This window comes from Hoplias malabaricus, chromosome 8, assembly GCF_029633855.1.
Source record: "Hoplias malabaricus isolate fHopMal1 chromosome 8, fHopMal1.hap1, whole genome shotgun sequence".
Lineage (NCBI taxonomy): Eukaryota > Metazoa > Chordata > Actinopteri > Characiformes > Erythrinidae > Hoplias > Hoplias malabaricus.
In genome coordinates, this window is record NC_089807.1 from 19,636,213 (window position 1) to 19,654,523 (window position 18,311).

An 18,311-nucleotide genomic window follows, 5' to 3' on the forward strand; every position below is an offset into this window, starting at 1 on the left:
TGCATAATTATTGTGTACCGATCATTATTCAAATAAGGCAGTGAATGGGCCAATTGGAGCACTTTCCCACAGAAACCATAACTGATGAAATCTAAATTATATGAAACAAACAAATGTTTTCCCTGTCCTATTTCCTAGCAAAAAGGTTTGCTGATCTTTCAGAACAGTTGTCATACTAGTGAAGGAGAAGGAGCACATTCTTCTATATCCATAAAGAGCTGGACATGAAATTTTGAGTTTGAGTTTGAGAAAAATTCTTGGTGGGACTTTCACATTTCTCTGAATGGCTTGGATGGGAACGCATTAGTTTGAGGATTGCTTGGCTGTTTCACTGGATGAAAAAACACATTTCTGTGATATGAGTGGGACATGGATATCATAACACAGTTAATTGGAAACCTAACTTTATGCGATCGCAATAACAACAGCACTACTCCCAGCAATAATGCCGCCGGGATTATTCAGTGGATCTCTTTTGTTCTGGGACTGCCTGGAATATGCTTCTCCATCTATCTCCTGAGTCAGCAGGTCGGCAATGGAAAAGCTGCCCCAGTCTACCTCATCAGTCTGCTAGCCTCGGACATCTTCAGCATCTTTGGAAAGCCAAGTAAGCCCATAGACTCCATTTCACAAGCCACCACAGTGGCTGACATCTCCTCCCTGGTCTTTTACTTTGGTGTCATCACCAACATTGTGTTCATGGTGTGTGTGGCACAGGAGCGCTACCTGGTCGTGGCCTGTTCTTGGCAGGCTGCCTGCTGTATTAAGGTTAAACAGTCAGCCATTGTTTCCCTGGCTCTGTGGGCAGCCCCCATCGCCATACTGCTGCTGGCTCTGAATGGATACATACTCTTTTTCTCCATTGTTCTCCTGCTGCCCTTCGCTATCTTGCTCTTCTTCCTCCTGGACACCATCAGGGCCCTGTGCTGTTCCAAGTCCTCGGTGCACATTCTAGAAAGGAAAAGGATTCTAGGCATGCAAGCTGTCCTTTTCTTCAACTACAGCCTCCTTTATCTCCCCTTCGTCTTAACCACTCTGTTTAATGCTTTATCTCTCAGGTGCCTGACCCAGTATTTGGGAGTGATTGCGAATGCACTCTTGAATTTTGGCCCCTTTGTGGACCCATTTCTTTCCATTTTTCTGACAAAATTCAAGGACATAAAAAAAGCCTTCTCCTGCTGCAAGAGGACACACAAACCTGAGGAAGAGACGTCAACTGTAGTAACCATTTCTGAGACTGTAACTAAACTTTGAATGTGTACATTAAGACAGAGAAGGGTGGGTCGAGGAGGGTCCAGAGTCCACCTAGGGCTGAAATTTAATATAAATTAAATGTAAGCATTTTATTTGGCTGGGATTTCTGAAATGCTGATTTAATTCCCTTCTTTTCTCATTCCCTGGGCATTTGGAGTAAAACTAAAGCCTCAGAAGAGCACTGATTTCATCATCTGTTTTACCTCTGCTATGTCAAACATTGTCTAGTGCAATCCAGGTCTGTTCTGCTTAAATAAACTGGAAGGTTTCACATACAGTGGAACACAACACGTTTTTCTCAGAACAGAAAATCTGTAGTTTTTAATATTCATAAAATGGAATACAAACAGTTTCTTCAATACATAGAAGACTCTAAAAACCTAAAAGGTGTAAAACATCTGAAGTAGGTTTTTCAGGTTAAGAAGGAGTCTGCTACTCAAAGCAGACTGACAGGTAAACTGTAGAGAAAGAGTGCAGAGCTCTATGAGCTAGTAAAAATATTTAGGCACAATCACCAAGGTGGGTAGACGTGGGATGTGAGAGTCATTAAAAAAAAGGGGTAGTTTGGCCCAGGTGGCAGCTTTCCTGTAATCATAATACACATGTTCAGAAACACAAAGTTGTAAACAAAAGCTCCCCCTGAAAAAAGATTTCAGGGATGGAGGAAAGAAAGGCTAGTGAGAAAATCCAGCATAAGTAACATTACCAAAAAAACTAAACAAAAAACCCAAGGTGAGTCAAAGGAACATTGTACAAAGTGTTTTTCTGTCCTGAGTTTCCTAAATAAAACATCAAACATCAGAAAGAAATTGTTTTAAACACTGATGAAACCACCTTGGAGTGTTTTTCAATAAAGGAGTTTGATAGTTCTCTGGGCAGATAAAAATAAAATAAAAACTATAAGGTAGGTCCCATAACCAATAGGGCAGGGATTTTCCACACTGCTGGTGAACTGCAGGTTTGTTACTGGAAGGTGTGGGCCCTATTGGCAGCACTGGGCCAGTCTCTGAGGCCTGTCAGTCAAGGCATTAGGGTCTATCGGCGTGGCTGGTGTCTGGTGGGTCGGGTCATGGGTGCAGGTGCCACAGCGCAGGAAGGCGTGGAGGCAGAGGCAGAGGCAGCAGCGTCCTCCGCTTCCTCCAATTCTCCCTGCAGCTCCTGACTCACACTGGACTGCAACGCTGCTGGTGTGAGCCACTCCTTGGGCAGGCAGCTCTGCAGAAAGGGCACACAGGAGCTGAAGTAGGCCAGTCTGTTCACCCAGCGAGGGATCTCACGACCACACAGAATCTGCCAGAGACAACCCACACAGACAGGGATATATTATGATCAATTATTATTAGAAAAAGTAAATTTATATCAACAATACAGTATGCATTTGTACTGAACTTAGGTGTGTGCAAAAATATATAATTGTATGATAGTTTGAAAAGCACTCATTTTTCTATTCTGAAAACGTTGTATTTATATAATAGGTCCCTTCCCCATCACATGATACTATGCAGCTGAGAGAGAGAGACAGCTGGCACAGTCTCACTCAGAGACACGTGAAGCCAGTTGCTGTGTATATTTGGAACTGGACAACTTAACATGCTTGGAGGAGAAATCTAAATGCCCAAGTATGCAGTCTTAAATTTGCCCCCATGGAGTCCACATAAGATCTCAACATGTAAGGATAGATAACACATGGTCCACTCTTCACAGGTGGGTTTTTTGAGAAATGTAATCAAATCACATTGTTTATGGGGATTTTAACCCCAGATTAACAGACGGATAGAGATATTTTCCCTTTGTGTCCCACTGAGAACTTCTACCTCTGACAGTGCTGAGGAAAAGTGATTGCAGTTCTTGTGCATGAGGTGGTATGCGTTCCCTTTGTATTCCTTTCCCAACTCCTCCATGATTCGCTCCACATCCTCTTCAGTGAAGTCTGTACTGCCTAGAACAATAGCTTCTCTGAAAGTGGAAAGATAAAGGAGTTCAAAAGCACATTCACTCCCCCCACTCCCTCGACTATTCTGCTGAATTTACTCACTTGAATTTAAAGGTCTCCCCGAGTTCTGTGGCATCACCAGGAGTTATCTCAAATATACCTGAAAATGGATATGGATGTCCCCCATAAGCAAATTCTGCAAAAATGTAAGAGAGGGGGGGAGGATAAAAAAAAGTTACTATTGCTTGTTACGGAAGTGCACAATGTCAGAATGAAAAATAGCAAGTGCTTAGAGCAGCAGTCAGAAAATCTTACCTCTGCCATAAATCTCAATCCCTGAGTGAAAGACCCCAATACCCAGAGAGGTAGTGAACTCATTGATCCAGTACTAGAAAGAACAAAAATATCTCAATGTATTTCATTATTTATTATTGTAAATAATAAAAAATTAATTATTTTAAAACTGAAAATGCTTGTTTCAGAAAGAAACACACACTGGTATTCCTTGTGTGCAGTATGTGAAATAAAAGAATACTTGTTTCTGCTCAGTGGCCTCAGAGGCGATGACCTTTAAGGATTTTCAATGTCAGTTTGCAGAGGACGATACTGACATTCATATACACACATAACATTTTGCTTAACCCTCTCCAGTGTTCTTCCATTTGGGGTGGCTAGTTCCAAATCATAGTTGTTTGTTATTAGAGGTCATGCAACTATGGAGAGAGATTAGTCTCAAAATAGTTTACAAATGCGTAAATGTAAATCCACAAATTAAACATCCACAAAATAAACATCATAAAAAACAGGCACGTGACTTCATCCACAAATGCAGATTCAACAATTTACAAATACATTTTAAATTCGAGACTTCAGCTTCACAAATATTTGTAATGTAAATTTAAACAAATGTTTTATTTTCACGTAAAATTGTGATATATCTATGAAAACCAAAAACATGTATTTATGAATTTAACTGTATTTGTACAAATTGCAGACTGTGAGACACAGATTGGGATGTATTAATTTGTGAACAGTGAAATATTTGTGACTTGTGTTTAATTTGTAGATTAACATTTACGCATTCATCAAGTATTTTGAGACTAACCTCTCTCCATATGCAACCAACAAGAAAGCATCTTCAGAGTTAATGTAACATATGTTTTACTGGGTTTTAAATTATGAACATTAAAGGGGCCTTATAACATTTTTAAACAGTACACTTCTTTCTCCATATCATTGTGTTGGTTTTGCTTTGTTAACCTCATTTTTAAACTCTCTCATAAATCCCATTCCATACTGAAGTGCCTGCCGTCTTAGTTTTAGCCCATGACTGATTTAGTAAGACCACAAAAAAAGTGGTTTTGTTTTATTGTGGTGGTAGATCCAGATCCCCAAATGCTAATGCATTTAAAATGTGAATTTTCATAATATATCCCATTTAAAACTTGTGAACTTGTGAAAATTCATCACTGATCATGAGTATGTAGTACATATTTTAAAAGACATGGCACACCTGCAGCACTGCCATTAGAGATTAAACAGCTGAAAATGAGCTGCTGTATAAATGCTGTCTGTTATGAGGATCTCAGGCCTTAATAAGCAGCCACTCAGAAGATATGGGCAGTGACAGTTGACCTATTTTGCAGTAGCATTTGGTCAATTTAATAAGAAGCCATAAGGAGTGTGTCAGAGAAGGGTGAGAGTTTAGGTCACTCCCCTTAGGTTTGATTCTGTATACAACCATCTGGAGACCACCTTCTCCTACACTCTAATCATAGTACCAAAACATGGCAGTGTAGTACATGCAATATCAGATATCTTAAATTAATATTGTCTGTTATTTTTATGAGTGATTAAGGATGCCTCCAAAATACTGAACTGCATAGGCTGTAACTTCCAATGTCTTCATTGTCCTGTACAAAATGTCAAGTTTTAAGGGAGCAATAACTTATGTTTTTCTATTATTTTATATTTTCACCTGAGGCTTTGTTGTTTAATTATAATCAATTTCCCCAAATATTCAGTACAATTAGGCTGTTTTTGTTGCTGCATTTTTTGTTGCTGCATGTATCATATATATGGTTGTTATCTCTTTCCTGACGGCTGCCTTATATTGTGCCTCATTGTGCAAAGTGGTCTGGGCTAAAATGCTCCTATTAACATCAACCTAAATGCACAGAACTACTGTAGACTGAATATGTGGATATATGCAAATGTGCTGGTTGCTGGAACAATAAAACAACAATAAATTCAAACAGGCTAGTCTTGTGGCTTCATTTGTATGTGTGTTTTATAAAAAGGGAGTAGGTTTACCATTTGTTTACATTCTCCATCAAAACTTCTTATTTAAAAATGGGTTAATTCTTTTAACTTACACTACATTTTCTCTAAAACAACATTAATCAGCATCAGATATTAAACTCTGTACAATTTCTGTACAACTGTCCCAGTGATCTCAACAATAAAAATACATGTTCAGCTGCTTAAAAGCGGTCATTGAATTTCTTTTCAAAAAAGGACATAGACAATAAGCTCAGATTGTATGGGATTGTGTTATTGTGTGAAAAGCTGTTATTTAGGGAAGGTTTGTTTCAAGCACCATTTGTCCTTGCTTAAATGTAACATTCCATATATTGTCATATTGTGCTGTACTCTGTCTGTTGAAAGAGCACTCAAAACAACAAAAACACAAAACTATTAAGTTGATATAAGCGTCTGAAATGGAACACTGTACTACATACCTTACACAACACGTTACTTCCTGAATTATCATTATTCAACACTTTGATGTAAGATACTGTGTTATGTACAATGTGTACATCACTGAATACAATAATGATATATATGAGTTTTAGATATAGAGAAACAAACTGCAATTTCAAAAAAAATTGAGATTCCTGGAACTTCTGGGAGAAGTGGGAAATCTACAACAACCAAAACTGAATGAGAGTCCGGCACTCTGCAATCAGCATTTGAAATTAAAGATAGATCTTCTTGGCCTTCTTAGTTAAAAAAACAATACTTACAAAATAATGACACGTTTTTAGCTACAGAATCATAAGTGTCACATGCACAAAAAAGCCCTTAGCTGTTTAACCCTTGTCTTTCAATGTTCACTTAAGATTGCCAGCTCAACACCATTACTGAACATTATTTGTTCCATATCACATTGTATCAAAGATTTTAAGTTGTGCTACTATTACCTCAGCCAAAACAAGGAAACCCTTTTGCAAAACTATATATACAGTAATACAATTTACCTCAATGAAACCAGAACCGAGAAACAGAATGATTTATTATAGTTTTAAATTCTTTGAGCATGAAGTTCACCTACAGATGAATCATCAGCATTGCAGTCTATTGTTGAATGAGTAAGAAAACTCCAATCCTCCTTCATAGTGACCACACATTTATGACTTTCTCAAGCACAGACTTGCCTTCTGACTTAGCTGGTCCTCTTTCATATCTTCTCATTTCTTAGTACAGAGTCATAGGAAATGCTCTTTCAAGAAAAGATGAAGATACTAGGAGGAGATGTACGTCAGTTTAAAGTTATCTTGACTAATTATCCTTCCTAGCTACCAAGAAAACATAGTGTCTGGAACAATGCTAAACAACAATTCAGCATGTTTACAAATTACATTCATTAAGAAACAACGTGGCTAAACTTCCCTAAAGTACAAAAAAAAGAATGTTATTTATCTTGAGAGAAGTGCAGAAGAAGAACTGAAAGCAGAGAGCTAGCAAGTGTCTGCAATCCTTGTATGGGGCTCTGAAACAAGACGCTTATCCCTTTGCCCTCAATTACCTCAAAGCTTATTAAACACATCCTTCATTGTAGAACAAGGGATTGGCCTCACGGCAGTGGAGTTATAAGTAGACAGAACATCACAGTAACACCACTTTAAAAAGGGTGCTTTACATTTTTTTATTGCTGCAGAACAGTGCAGGCATAATTACCCTTTGGATACTAGTCACAGAGGATCTCCATTTAAAAGACTTAAAGCTTTATTCCATTTTGAGATTGCGCTTTATTCTTGTCTACATTAAAGCTGGTGATTTATTAATATATTTATTTATTTCATATCTTTTTTTGTTAGTATCAGACTATCAGTTTGTAAAACTGTGATAATTTTCTAGTAACTTTTCTGAATTTTACAGGTATCCTGTAATCATGTTTATTCACTTAAACACTATGTAATCATTAAGGACATTGTTTCAAACTCATTAACTAATTAAAAAACCAGAAAATCAAAATAAGCTTTCCCCTTTCATAAGTGATTAAATATAACACGACGCAGCAAGAAATTCAGTGACTAAAGCTTCTTAAACCTCACAGTATACTCCAGTTGATTGTAGTTTAGAAAGCTTTGCCAGTTTTTTTTCTATGTTATAGTTTTTCAGTTTTATGCTGTACAAATAATATTGCAACTTAAGAGACTTAAGTAGTCTCACCTGAGATCACCTGTATAACTTCAGATCTTGTGTGTTTTACTTTGTAGTTCAGTTTCCTTTGTTCAGACCAAATAAAAAAAATAAAATAAAACTATATTTCAGTCCTCATCTGCCTAGTACTGACACAGTCATATGTATAATCAAAATAAGAGTGATGACATGAAGTATATTTTTCATAACAATGCACTATGCTGGGCTCAAAGCGCTTATTGAAGTTGTGTATACCAAGTGGAATTTTTACACATCACAGCACAACAAGAGGTATTAAAATGGATAAAGGTGTCCAACCAGAAAGAGCACCAGAAATGCCTCATTGCTCTATGTTTGTACTCTGCTGATTGCTTGTATGTTCACCACACTCAGTTCTCTCATGGCACATATTTTAGCATCTTGTGACTTCATGTTCTGTTTTGGATTTTTTGGATAAATGCCTTAGATTCCACAAAATTGATTTAGGAATGTACAGAGGCACACCTGCTCAGATGTTCTCAGTGTGCATGTTTAATGTGTAGTATGAAAAGAAGCATTTCCACACTTGGGCTGCATCAGGGTTCGCTTTTAATCAAACCAAAGCTTACAATCATAAGCATATCCTGTTTCTATTTAGGTTTTCAGAATATTAGCAGATGACATAAAATGCAAAAGGTGTTTCACACAATATAGCATGGTTATTTCAATCTTCTAAGCCTTTTGCCAACAATGTGCACCATCAAAAAAGAGAACTCTTGATAGTGGTCTACAATGCATTTTGGAACACCACTCTTCCATTAAAAATACTGTTAATAGGTTAAAAATAATAGAGCTCTGAAATCCAGGTATAATGAAACCAGCTGTAATGGGTTGTAATGTTTCTTATCCTCCTGCTTAATTAGATTAAAGTTGTGGATGCAGCTTTCCGTAATAAGATTGAATGAGTGAGACTTTAGCAACATGGTATGTTCCCATATTTATTATAATGAAAAACAAAACCAATCCAAAAAACACAGCTGGCAGTACCAAAAGCTGCAGAACAGCACATTTTTAATTGGCCAAGAGTAACTAACCCAGCAGAAGCTCTATCAGCCATAATAACCTGTAAATGCCACACCAGGGACAGCACAGTTACATGAACACACATGGGTTTGGCTCCTATGTGTAGACAGATTAGACAAGAGTGGTCTCATTTTAATATTCCAGAGTTATGATACAGCAGTCTTATTGTTTTAGGTCAAGCCACTTGTCTGTTGCTGATTGATAACATGCTCAAATCAACAAATGTATTCATGCACTATGTTGCTGATGCATTCCCTCTTGTAAGATATGCCGATATCAGATCGTGAAGGATAAAAATTTCTCCACAATACACCATCACAGGGAGATTATTGGATTGTGCTACGCATATTGTCCGCTGCCGTTCTTATAAGTTGTTTACATACTGTGTACATATTACACATCAGTTGAATGGGCAGACTCTCGGGACACTGATAATGTTGAATTAAAACCAAAAGAATTTGTTATTCCATACATGGAATCTCTTCATTGCAAAAAATAAATAAATAAAAACAAAACTGTGGTGCCACAAAGCCTGAAGAGCCCACAAGTGATACACACAAAGCATACCAGCGATTACATGAAGGGTTGTCCCCTTCAAAACAAGACCAAATTTGAATCTTTCCATCAATCCACACGTTAGTTAAACAGTACTTGCAAAAAGAAAAAAAAACAGTTAAAACTAAAGTACAACAAATAAGTATGTTCCCCGTGGATATCCGCTATGGCTGTGTAGCTTGGGCTCTCAGCTTTAACTTAACAACACATCAATCAAGTCTGTATACCAATAAGGGGCGATGCTCAAGCAAAGAGGCTGGGAAGCAAGACACGCGCACCGTGAGAGAGGACACAGAGTTTTATATGGCAACAGCAATCAAAATAAACAACAATCAACACAATAAATAGGTTTTCAAAGCTTAGATCCCTTTCACTGTATGTCCTTTCCCTACTGAGACCATTTAAACACAGGACGAGGAGTGAGGGAAGCGGCCTCACTCTACAGACAAGCGGGGAAAGCTCCTTCTTTCCAACACATCTGGCCTTAAAGGGAAAGAGTACTGGGTTAGAAACAAGACAAAATATCAGAATAAATCTAGGTGAGTCAGGACGTTTAGAGAGGTGCATGAGATTAGTTTGTCAAGGAAGATAAAATGTTGCCATTAAGCTAAGATAGTATAATTTTTTTCTGCAGTAAAATTTATCATTTTCCTTATGAAGAGGTTGGGGTCTTTGAAGGTTTCAAAGGAATCTTATTGCCCACCACTAATTGCACACATTATTTTATTTTTTTTAAATTTAGCCTTACATTTACATTGCTCCTTTCCTAACACCCAAGGATGCTTTACAATCAACATCGCACAGAATGCTATCCCATTCACACAGTGTACTCTCAGCCAGGAACGACCACCGACCTGAAGGACTGCATCAGGCATTAGGGGGTTTACCCAGGATAGAGTACCAATCCATATCTGGGCATACACAAATTCACTCCAACACCAGGGACATTCATTCACATACACATTCACTCACAGCAGAACAATTATTAGAGAAGCCAGTTCACCTAACCTCCATGTTTTGGGCTGTGGGAGGAAACAGAGGCCCCAGATGAAACCCATGCAGACATGAGGAGAACATGGAAACTCCACCCAAATGGGATTTGAACCCAAACGACATTGTAACATTTTCCCCTTCGTTATGCTAAACTGTGGGATCCTTCACGCCCTGACAGGAATCTGTGATTCTGAGTGTTATAAGTCACTCTCCAGCACTGGGAGAGGAGCTGTGTATGAGATAAATGTATATGTCTTTCACAATTGGTCAATCGGTCTCCAATATGGAAGCCACATAAATAAACACATAAATAAATAAAAATATGACTGCAACCCATGGATATTACAGTTTTTGTAAAACAATGATTTGTGAAAATATGAAAATAACACCCTAAACTGGGTTTACAGATGATGAATGAATGAAAGAATGAAATTCATCTTTAATAAAGTTGATCACACAAAGATTTCTAGGTATTGTTACATTACGCTATAGGACTTTCTTAGGCTATATATTATATTTGCTCTTAACTACACGTTCACATAACCATCATAGCTGCCCTGTAAATCCTGTGTCAATTTGGTGCATTTGTTTTTCACATTCTCAAAAATTAATGCTACACAAGGTGCAATAATAATAATAATAAAAAGAATAGATTGCATTTAAAGTACTTTTCTAATACCCAAGGTCAGTTTACATGAAGAAACAAAAAAAAAGAGAAAGAGGGGAAAAAAAAACCTTATATCTATTGAAGAGTGCAGAAGTTCTGAGAGAAGAGGTAGGTTTTTAGCTGAGATTTAAAAGGAGAATTCCAGAGCTTGGGTGCTATAACGCTAAATGTTCTACCACCAGCAGTAACTAATCTGAATTTAGGTACTGACAGACGACCGCTCTTAGAGGACCTCAGTGATCTTGCAGGACAGTAAGGGTGTAAAAGGTCAAAAATATAGGCAGATGCCAGACCGCATAGAGATTTGTATGTGAGCAGGAGAACTTTAAACTGTATAAGGAGCAAGACGGGTAGCTAGTGGAGCTGATGATGAACAGGGGTTATATGAGCTGATATTTTTAGAATAAGAGAGAAGACTAGCAGCAGAGTTCTGAACACACTGAAGGGAGAATATAGTTTTATAAGGAAGGCCAATTAAGAGAGAACTGCAGTAGTCTAGACAGGAGGAGATGAATGCATGAATCAGAATTTCAGCAACCTTAAACAGAAGGAGCAGGCGAGCAATATTACGAAGATGGAAAAATGTTTTTTTAGGCCTTAATATGAGGTTTGAAGGAAAGGGAGGAGTCAAGAAGTACACCTTAATTGCGAATAACTGGTGAAGATTTTACACCCATGCCATCATAAGATTTTTTTACTGAGTGGAATGCAAGAAATAAGGGCAGAGGGGAGCAGAGTAGAGGTATTTTTAGGGCTCACATATAATTGAGTGTCATCTGCATAACACTGGAAATTAAGACCATGGCTGTGGGATGATCTAGCCAAGTGGCAGTATGTACAGGGGTTGGACAATAAAACTGAAACACCTGGTTTTAGACCACAATAATTTATTAGTATGGTGTAGGGCCTCCTTTTGCGGCCAATACAGCATCAATTTGTCATGGGAATGACATATACAAGTCCTGCACAGTGGTCAGAGGGATTTTAAGCCATTCTTCTTGCAGGATAGTGGCCAGGTCACATACGTGATGCTGGTGGAGGAAAACGTTTCCTGACTCGCTCCTCCAAAACACCCCAAAGTGTCTCAATAATATTTAGATCTGGTGACTGTGCAGGCCATGGGAGATGTTCAACTTCACTTTCATGTTCATCAAACCAATCTTTCACCAGTCTTGCTGTGTATATTGCTGCATTGTCGTCCTGATACAAGGCACCGCCTTCAGGATTCAACGTTTGAACCATTAGATGCACATGGTCTTACTGGTGCAATGTGCAATTAATGAAGATTGGCCACCAGGCTGGTCCAATTTAGCCATGAAACCTCCCACACTATCATGACAGGTGTTTCAGTTTCATTGTCTAACCCCTGTACATAATGAACAGTACAGGGCCTAGGACTAAACCTTGAGCAACATCTAGTGCAAAAGTACGAGGGGAACATTTGTGTTTAACAAGAGCAACAAAGTGAGATCTATTGGTAAAGTAGGAAACGAACCAGTTATCTATCAGGAATGACTTCAAACGAGCAGCCACCACCATGGCTAACAGCTTAGCTAAAAAAAAAGAAGGTTAGAAAATAATCAAGGATGGCTGTGTTCAATCCAGGCTTTTTAAGAAGGGTGTGATGGCAAATATACACAAAAAAACAGAAGGGGCAGTGCAGGCAAAAATCAAATCTTTTAAAGAAAAGTCAGTGTTGTCTGGTCTACTTTCTAATGGAGCACTTCAGTAGCCTGCTGAGTGATCTTGTGTGTGTAGTATGTGTATGTATATATATATATATATATATATATATATATATATATATATATATATATATATATATATATATATATATATAATTATTATTATTTTTTTTTTTTGGATAAGTTTGTTTCAGGGCAGTACGGTGGTGCAGCAGGTAGTGTCGCAGTCACAGCTCCAGGGACCTGGCTTCTAGTCCCGCTCTGGGAGACTGTCTGTGAAAAGTTTGGTGTGTTCTCCCTGTGTCCACGTGGGTGTCCTCCGGGTGCTCCGGTTTCCTCCCACGGTCCAAAAAACACATGTTGGTAGGTGGATTGGTGACTCAAAAATGTCCAGAGGTATGAGTGAATGTGTGAGTGTGTGTCGCCCTGTGAAGGACTAGCGCCCCCTCCAGGGTGAGTTCCTGCCTTGCGCCCAGTGATTCTGGGTAGGCTCCGGACTCAACGCGTCCCTGAATTGGAAAAGCGGTTACAGATAATGAATGAAAGTTTGTTTCAGTACATAGTATGTCCTGTATGTTAGACAGAAAAAAACTGTATATATTGGAAACTCTTAAGCACACAACATAAGGTTAATTTTGCATTTTATGGTCAGGCACAGGATACAAGAGAATTTAAAAAAAATCCCTAAATACAAGCTGCTTAGTGAAAGCTTAATGAGAATGAAAAGAAATTGATCACTGTTACAGGGCTTTTTTTCAAGACCTAGATTAAGGCTTAGCTTATTTTAAATGGATTTTAAATAGTGAAATAATAGTTTAGTCCAGGACTAGGCGCTAAATATCTATCAAAGCCTCTACAACTGTGTCATACCAATTTTCTTTGTGACACCATGTGTCCTAGAACTCAGCAATTTTACCAGCTTTTTTAACTCAAATATTTTATGAATAAATTAATGCATCACAACAAAACAAGTTAGCTGAACAAAAGTAATATTAAATATCAACTCAAACCTTAAAAACAATTCAAACCTACTTCTGTCCTGCTCCACTTTTTACAGTGCACGCACCTGGATACACTTTGAACAGTCACAACCGCAAGCAGGATGCGGGTCTGATAACTAAGCCGATTCCAACCCTCATGAGTTTCACAATGACACAGGCATCTTAAATTCTGAGTGTCTGACCTAAACTCTCTTCAGGAAAAGTTGTACTGAGTGATTAATATTAAAAACACAAGATTGAACACACTCTCTTGCAATTACTTGTATTTTGATTTTAAAAAATGATAAAAGCTGTATAACTGTCGCCTTTGATTCTGAGAATCATTATCGTAAAGAATCTGCCCTAGTCCTGCCTTATTTGAGCAAATCAGTCATGATCTCTCCAAAAACGCTTGTTTTAGAAAAGCCAAAACACGACACCTGTTTAAAATGTAAAAAAATGAAACATTAGCTGAAATTACAAATGCTAAAGACTTCAGTATAAGAAAATGGAGAACTTCCAAGTGCATTCTAGCTTTTGTTATCTGTATCAAACCTGACAGGTCATTGCCCTAAATTCTTTGTCATTGGACTGAATGGCTGATTAATGAGGGCAAGTTCATCAAATGAAATTCTGTCCAAGTTTGACACTCTCAGCAAAATATGCTACTAGTGTATATGGTAATTCATTTAATTATGACATAAAAACCAAAAAGACTTGAATGAAACAAACTGCTCACTAGTTTACACGCTACATGTTCTCACATCAGATCATTTTCATGACTGTGATTTGGTCACAGAAACCACATCCCTGCTTAAATTTCTTTAAAAAAAGCTGTAAGGTTAGACAGTTGAGCAAAAATAGACCAAAAGAAAAAAAAATGCTCTGGGGCACAATGCCAGTGCTGAAGCTCTTATGTGGTTCATGTGAAAGAGCCATTTTACTGTTACTGAAGAGAATATAGCACAATTCTGTTTATAACACTATACAATTACAGTATAGACCCTTATTTTTTTTTTCTAAGCTAAGATGACTGTATGAACATGTCATTTTCGTCGGGTGCGCTATAGCTTATTAATTGATACATTAGCAGGCATACTGGTCACAGTTTGCAAAGTTCACACCAAATATATTCAAACCAATATTTCATGATGTATTTATACATTTTACTGCATTTGGAGATCTTAGTTACAACTGACTGCACTGCTAATCCAGGTACAGTACATCTAGGCAATGCTCAAACATTGGCATATTCCCACCATGTGTTCTCTGAACAGTTATGTAGGTCAATCCTGTCCCAAAAGAGCAAAGTAAAGAGAGATGTCTGTTGGGCAGTCTTGGCCATTTTTTCCCAAACAAAATACTACACTGCTGAGTGAATGGCAAACCTGGCCCGAAGGATTAGAAATAAATTAAGAGATTATAATCAAGAAGAGCATGTTTAGATGGTGCATTGCTTGGGCTTGATGGTGCATGAAACACAACTAAAGTTCTCATATTAAAATATAAAATAGAAATCTATGTTAACAGTAAAAGTTCTGAGATTGAGGGGCTTCAGATTTCTGCTGTGGTGTAAGGCTACGTTCACAGTGCAGGTAACAGTAACCCAAGTCCTCTGTTTCTTCATATGTGACACAGACATGTCATTTTTGTGACTGGGTGAATAGCACAATTTGCATTGAATTTGGCTTTTTAAAATCAAACACAAGAGCTTCTTTCGTAGTAGTTCTCTATCAGTTTATTATTTATGCCGGTATGAAGCTGCTAATATTCTTTAAAGTCTTTAATTAATATTCTGTTTTTAACAGAGCAAAGAATAGGGTCCGTTTGTGATACAGCACTGCACAGTAAAACACCAGTCAGGTCCCATTACTTTTTTTCATAAATGAAAGTGCTTGTATAAAACAGAGGGGCATTTCCTTCTTATCAGAGCCTGAAGCTTTGTTCTTTTGCATATGCAGGTCAGTTTAGGAGCATGACCTGTTCAGAGTGATGTCAGATATAGGCCACATAAGATGGAGTGATAACAGCAGAAAAAAAATATCAGATGTGTTCACAAAATCAGCTTTGGGCCACTTTTACATGTTGTGTGAACGTAGCTTAAGGTACAGCTCAAAGAACCAAAGTCACAACGTCCTTTAAAGAGCCTACATCATGCAAAATATGAATTATTTTTCTTTAATAAAAGAATGTGATGTCTAAACTAAGCAGGAGAAAAAATATAATTAATTAATATGTCATAAAAAAATTAAAAAAACATACATACATGTGTTAAGCCCCATCCCTTCACTCTTAAGTTAAAAGGAGTGTCTTGTCTCAGACTGCTTTGTAAATGAGGCACAAGACCGGACAGCCTGTCAGAGCAGAGCTTATTTACATTAGTTAGTCTTAATAGATGCAGTTTCAAAATCAGTCTGTTTACTTTAAGGGGTAATGGGAGGAGATTGGATGTCAGAGACACTTTTTGGTACATAAAAACTACAAATATGTCATCATTGAATAATGGAGGGGGGGGGGGGCGATAAAATACAGGGCTATGGGCCCTTTAAGGAACCCTGGGCAATTCAATATGTTGGAGAGGTTGTATCATCCAGCCACATCTCAAATGCAATCCCTATCAGCTTATGTCAGCTTGAACAGGTACACATGCAATAAAAAACGTGTGTGAGAGAGCGTAATGAGCAGAGTACCATACAAGACACTAATATAGCATTAGATGAACCGATGTACAGTTTACTGTGTAATGTTTATTAGCACAGCAGCTGGGTTTCTTTTCTTCTCACAGCTAGAGCTCTCTCATTGGCTTGTCATTGGACATCATTCAAGCAGAACAGCGAGCGCGCTCGTGTTTTCTTTTCATGTCGCATTCAAACAAACGTATAGACGGTTAAGAGACACTCACCATGTCATACACGTTCAGAATAACAGGCTCGTTGGCCATTACAGTCTTTCCTCCTCTTTCTCCTCGGTGCCGTCTCTCCTCAGCTCGGTTAAAGGCAGCTAGCCGCTAGCCGCCGCTGCCCCCGCTACTAACGACCGCTGTTTCGTTTTGAAAAAGTCTCCCACAGCAGCACTTCGTTAGTCTGGAGGCCGTTAATCCTCTTCGCCTCTGCAGGTACAATCAAAGAGAATGAAGAAGCGATTAAAAGTAAATGTAAGTAAAGGTGAACCCCAGTAATATCTCACTGCAGCAGTACACTTCCTCACCATTAGCCGCTGGAGAAACTGCAGCGCCGTGGCTAGCGAAGAACACACCAACGGCTCCTCACCACCTTCAACCACACACACACCTCACCAGAGACATAGAACCTGGACACTGAGGAGAATCAGAGAAATATCAGAATATGAACCATACTTCTCCAGCATCGGACTGTAAACCTGGTCTGAGACAATATAACTGGAAGATCTGTTAGCACCCGACATACAGAAACTAGAGCCACCTCGATAATGAAGTAGTGGGGGCGGATCTCTCTCTCTTTCTATCTCTTTCTCTCTCTCTCTCTCTTTCTCTCTCTTTCTCTCTCTTTCTCTCGTACAAGGGGGAAAAGTGATATTGTTAAGAGGAAAAACTTATTTTTTCATACTTACACTTTTAGGCTATTATGTGATTTAAAATATAGATAGTCAGTAACCACTGAAAAATGCATATATTTGATTAAAATTATTAATTATGCTGGAATGTGGGCGGCCCCTTCCGGGTGTATTCCTGCCTTGCACCCCGTGATTCCAGGTAGGCTCCGTACCCACCGCGACCCTGAACTGGATAAGCGGTGACAGATAATGAATGAATGAAGGAATAAAGGAATGAATGAATTATGCAATGTGCCACTTTCCTATATATAAAATATACCCCCAGGCAGAAATAAGAAAATCATGTATTAGCTTTTATTACCCTCTTAGATTGTCACATTAAATTGTATGTTTATGAACAATTAAATGTTATTTAGTTAATTATTATTATTATTATTATTATTTTATTAGATTGAGAAAAACAACTTTGTAACCTACGTCCACATTATCTCTTAATTTCACTGAAACATAAAATGCATATCCTAAAGTAACTGCATTGGTATTACCCAAATTCAGACTAAAATTATCCTTGCTAAAAACCTGATCTTAGAAATACTAAGCTGACCACACTAGTTTCCCAGAAGAAATATAACCCATTACTGATCATTCGTGCTCCTTACATTATTTTATTAACACCGTTATTAAAATTCTTTAGTCATATAAAGATAATCTTCATTCTCTCTGTTTCATTTATGTTCACGATATATCTATCCCCATTTCTGCCAAACTTACATAGTGCGGCTTTAAACTAAATGAGCCCTTTTGGCAGTGGAAATTGCTTTGAATATATAAACCGGGAGAAAGACGAGAGAACTTGTGCATTTACTGCCATTACGTGGTCGACACTGTGAATTACACAAGATGAACCATAAAGCCGTCAACCAATAACGGTTCAACATGTATATTTGGGCATCATTTTCTGTGAAAAAATATTTTCTTGCAGAAGTTTTCCAGATGGAAGCAGATTTAAAATTAAAGTGTATTCACAAAATTATAATTAAAATTCATTAACCACATCATTAGTCTACTTTATATACGTATCTATTTAAATATATTTGTTTTACTTAAAAAGCTTTTCCCATACTGGATTAACATATTCATGTGCTCACTGCTGCGCATAGCCTGTATAAAATCGAAACGAAATATATGTTCAAGTTTGCATTTTCATTTCCATAGTCTTTACTCAA

At 37.9% G+C, this 18,311-nt stretch overlaps 1 protein-coding gene across 3 annotated transcripts; it reads right to left on the bottom strand.

Annotated features, from left to right (window-relative positions):
• Nucleotides 1-1,542: 1,542 nt before the first annotated feature.
• On the bottom strand, nt 1,543-17,248 carry desi2 (desumoylating isopeptidase 2). Of its 3 annotated transcripts, none has more exons than XM_066678731.1 (7): nt 17,143-17,248; nt 16,762-16,870; nt 16,457-16,663; nt 3,503-3,575; nt 3,290-3,383; nt 3,069-3,210; nt 1,543-2,544 (listed from the first exon to the last, which is right to left on the bottom strand). In XM_066678731.1, the coding sequence occupies exons 3-7, from the start codon at nt 16,493-16,495 to the stop codon at nt 2,290-2,292; spliced, it is 603 nt and encodes a 200-aa protein (XP_066534828.1). In that variant the 5' UTR covers nt 16,496-16,663; nt 16,762-16,870; nt 17,143-17,248; the 3' UTR covers nt 1,543-2,289. The 3 variants fall into 3 exon arrangements, with proteins under 3 accessions (XP_066534828.1, XP_066534827.1, XP_066534826.1); XM_066678730.1 differs by lacking the exon at nt 17,143-17,248 and adding an exon at nt 16,980-17,018; XM_066678729.1 differs by lacking the exon at nt 17,143-17,248 and having other exon boundaries at nt 16,762-16,987.
• Between the last annotated feature and the right edge of the window lie 1,063 nt (nt 17,249-18,311).

Coding starts and splice junctions, on each gene's coding strand:
- desi2 (XM_066678731.1), bottom strand. CDS start 16,495: ATGGCCAACGAGCCTGTTATTCTGAACGTGTATGACATG. Junction 3,384..3,502: donor GATTGAGATTTATGGCAGAG/GTAAGATTTTCT, acceptor ACATTTTTGCAG/AATTTGCTTATGGGGGACAT. Junction 3,211..3,289: donor GGGGAGACCTTTAAATTCAA/GTGAGTAAATTC, acceptor TTCCACTTTCAG/AGAAGCTATTGTTCTAGGCA.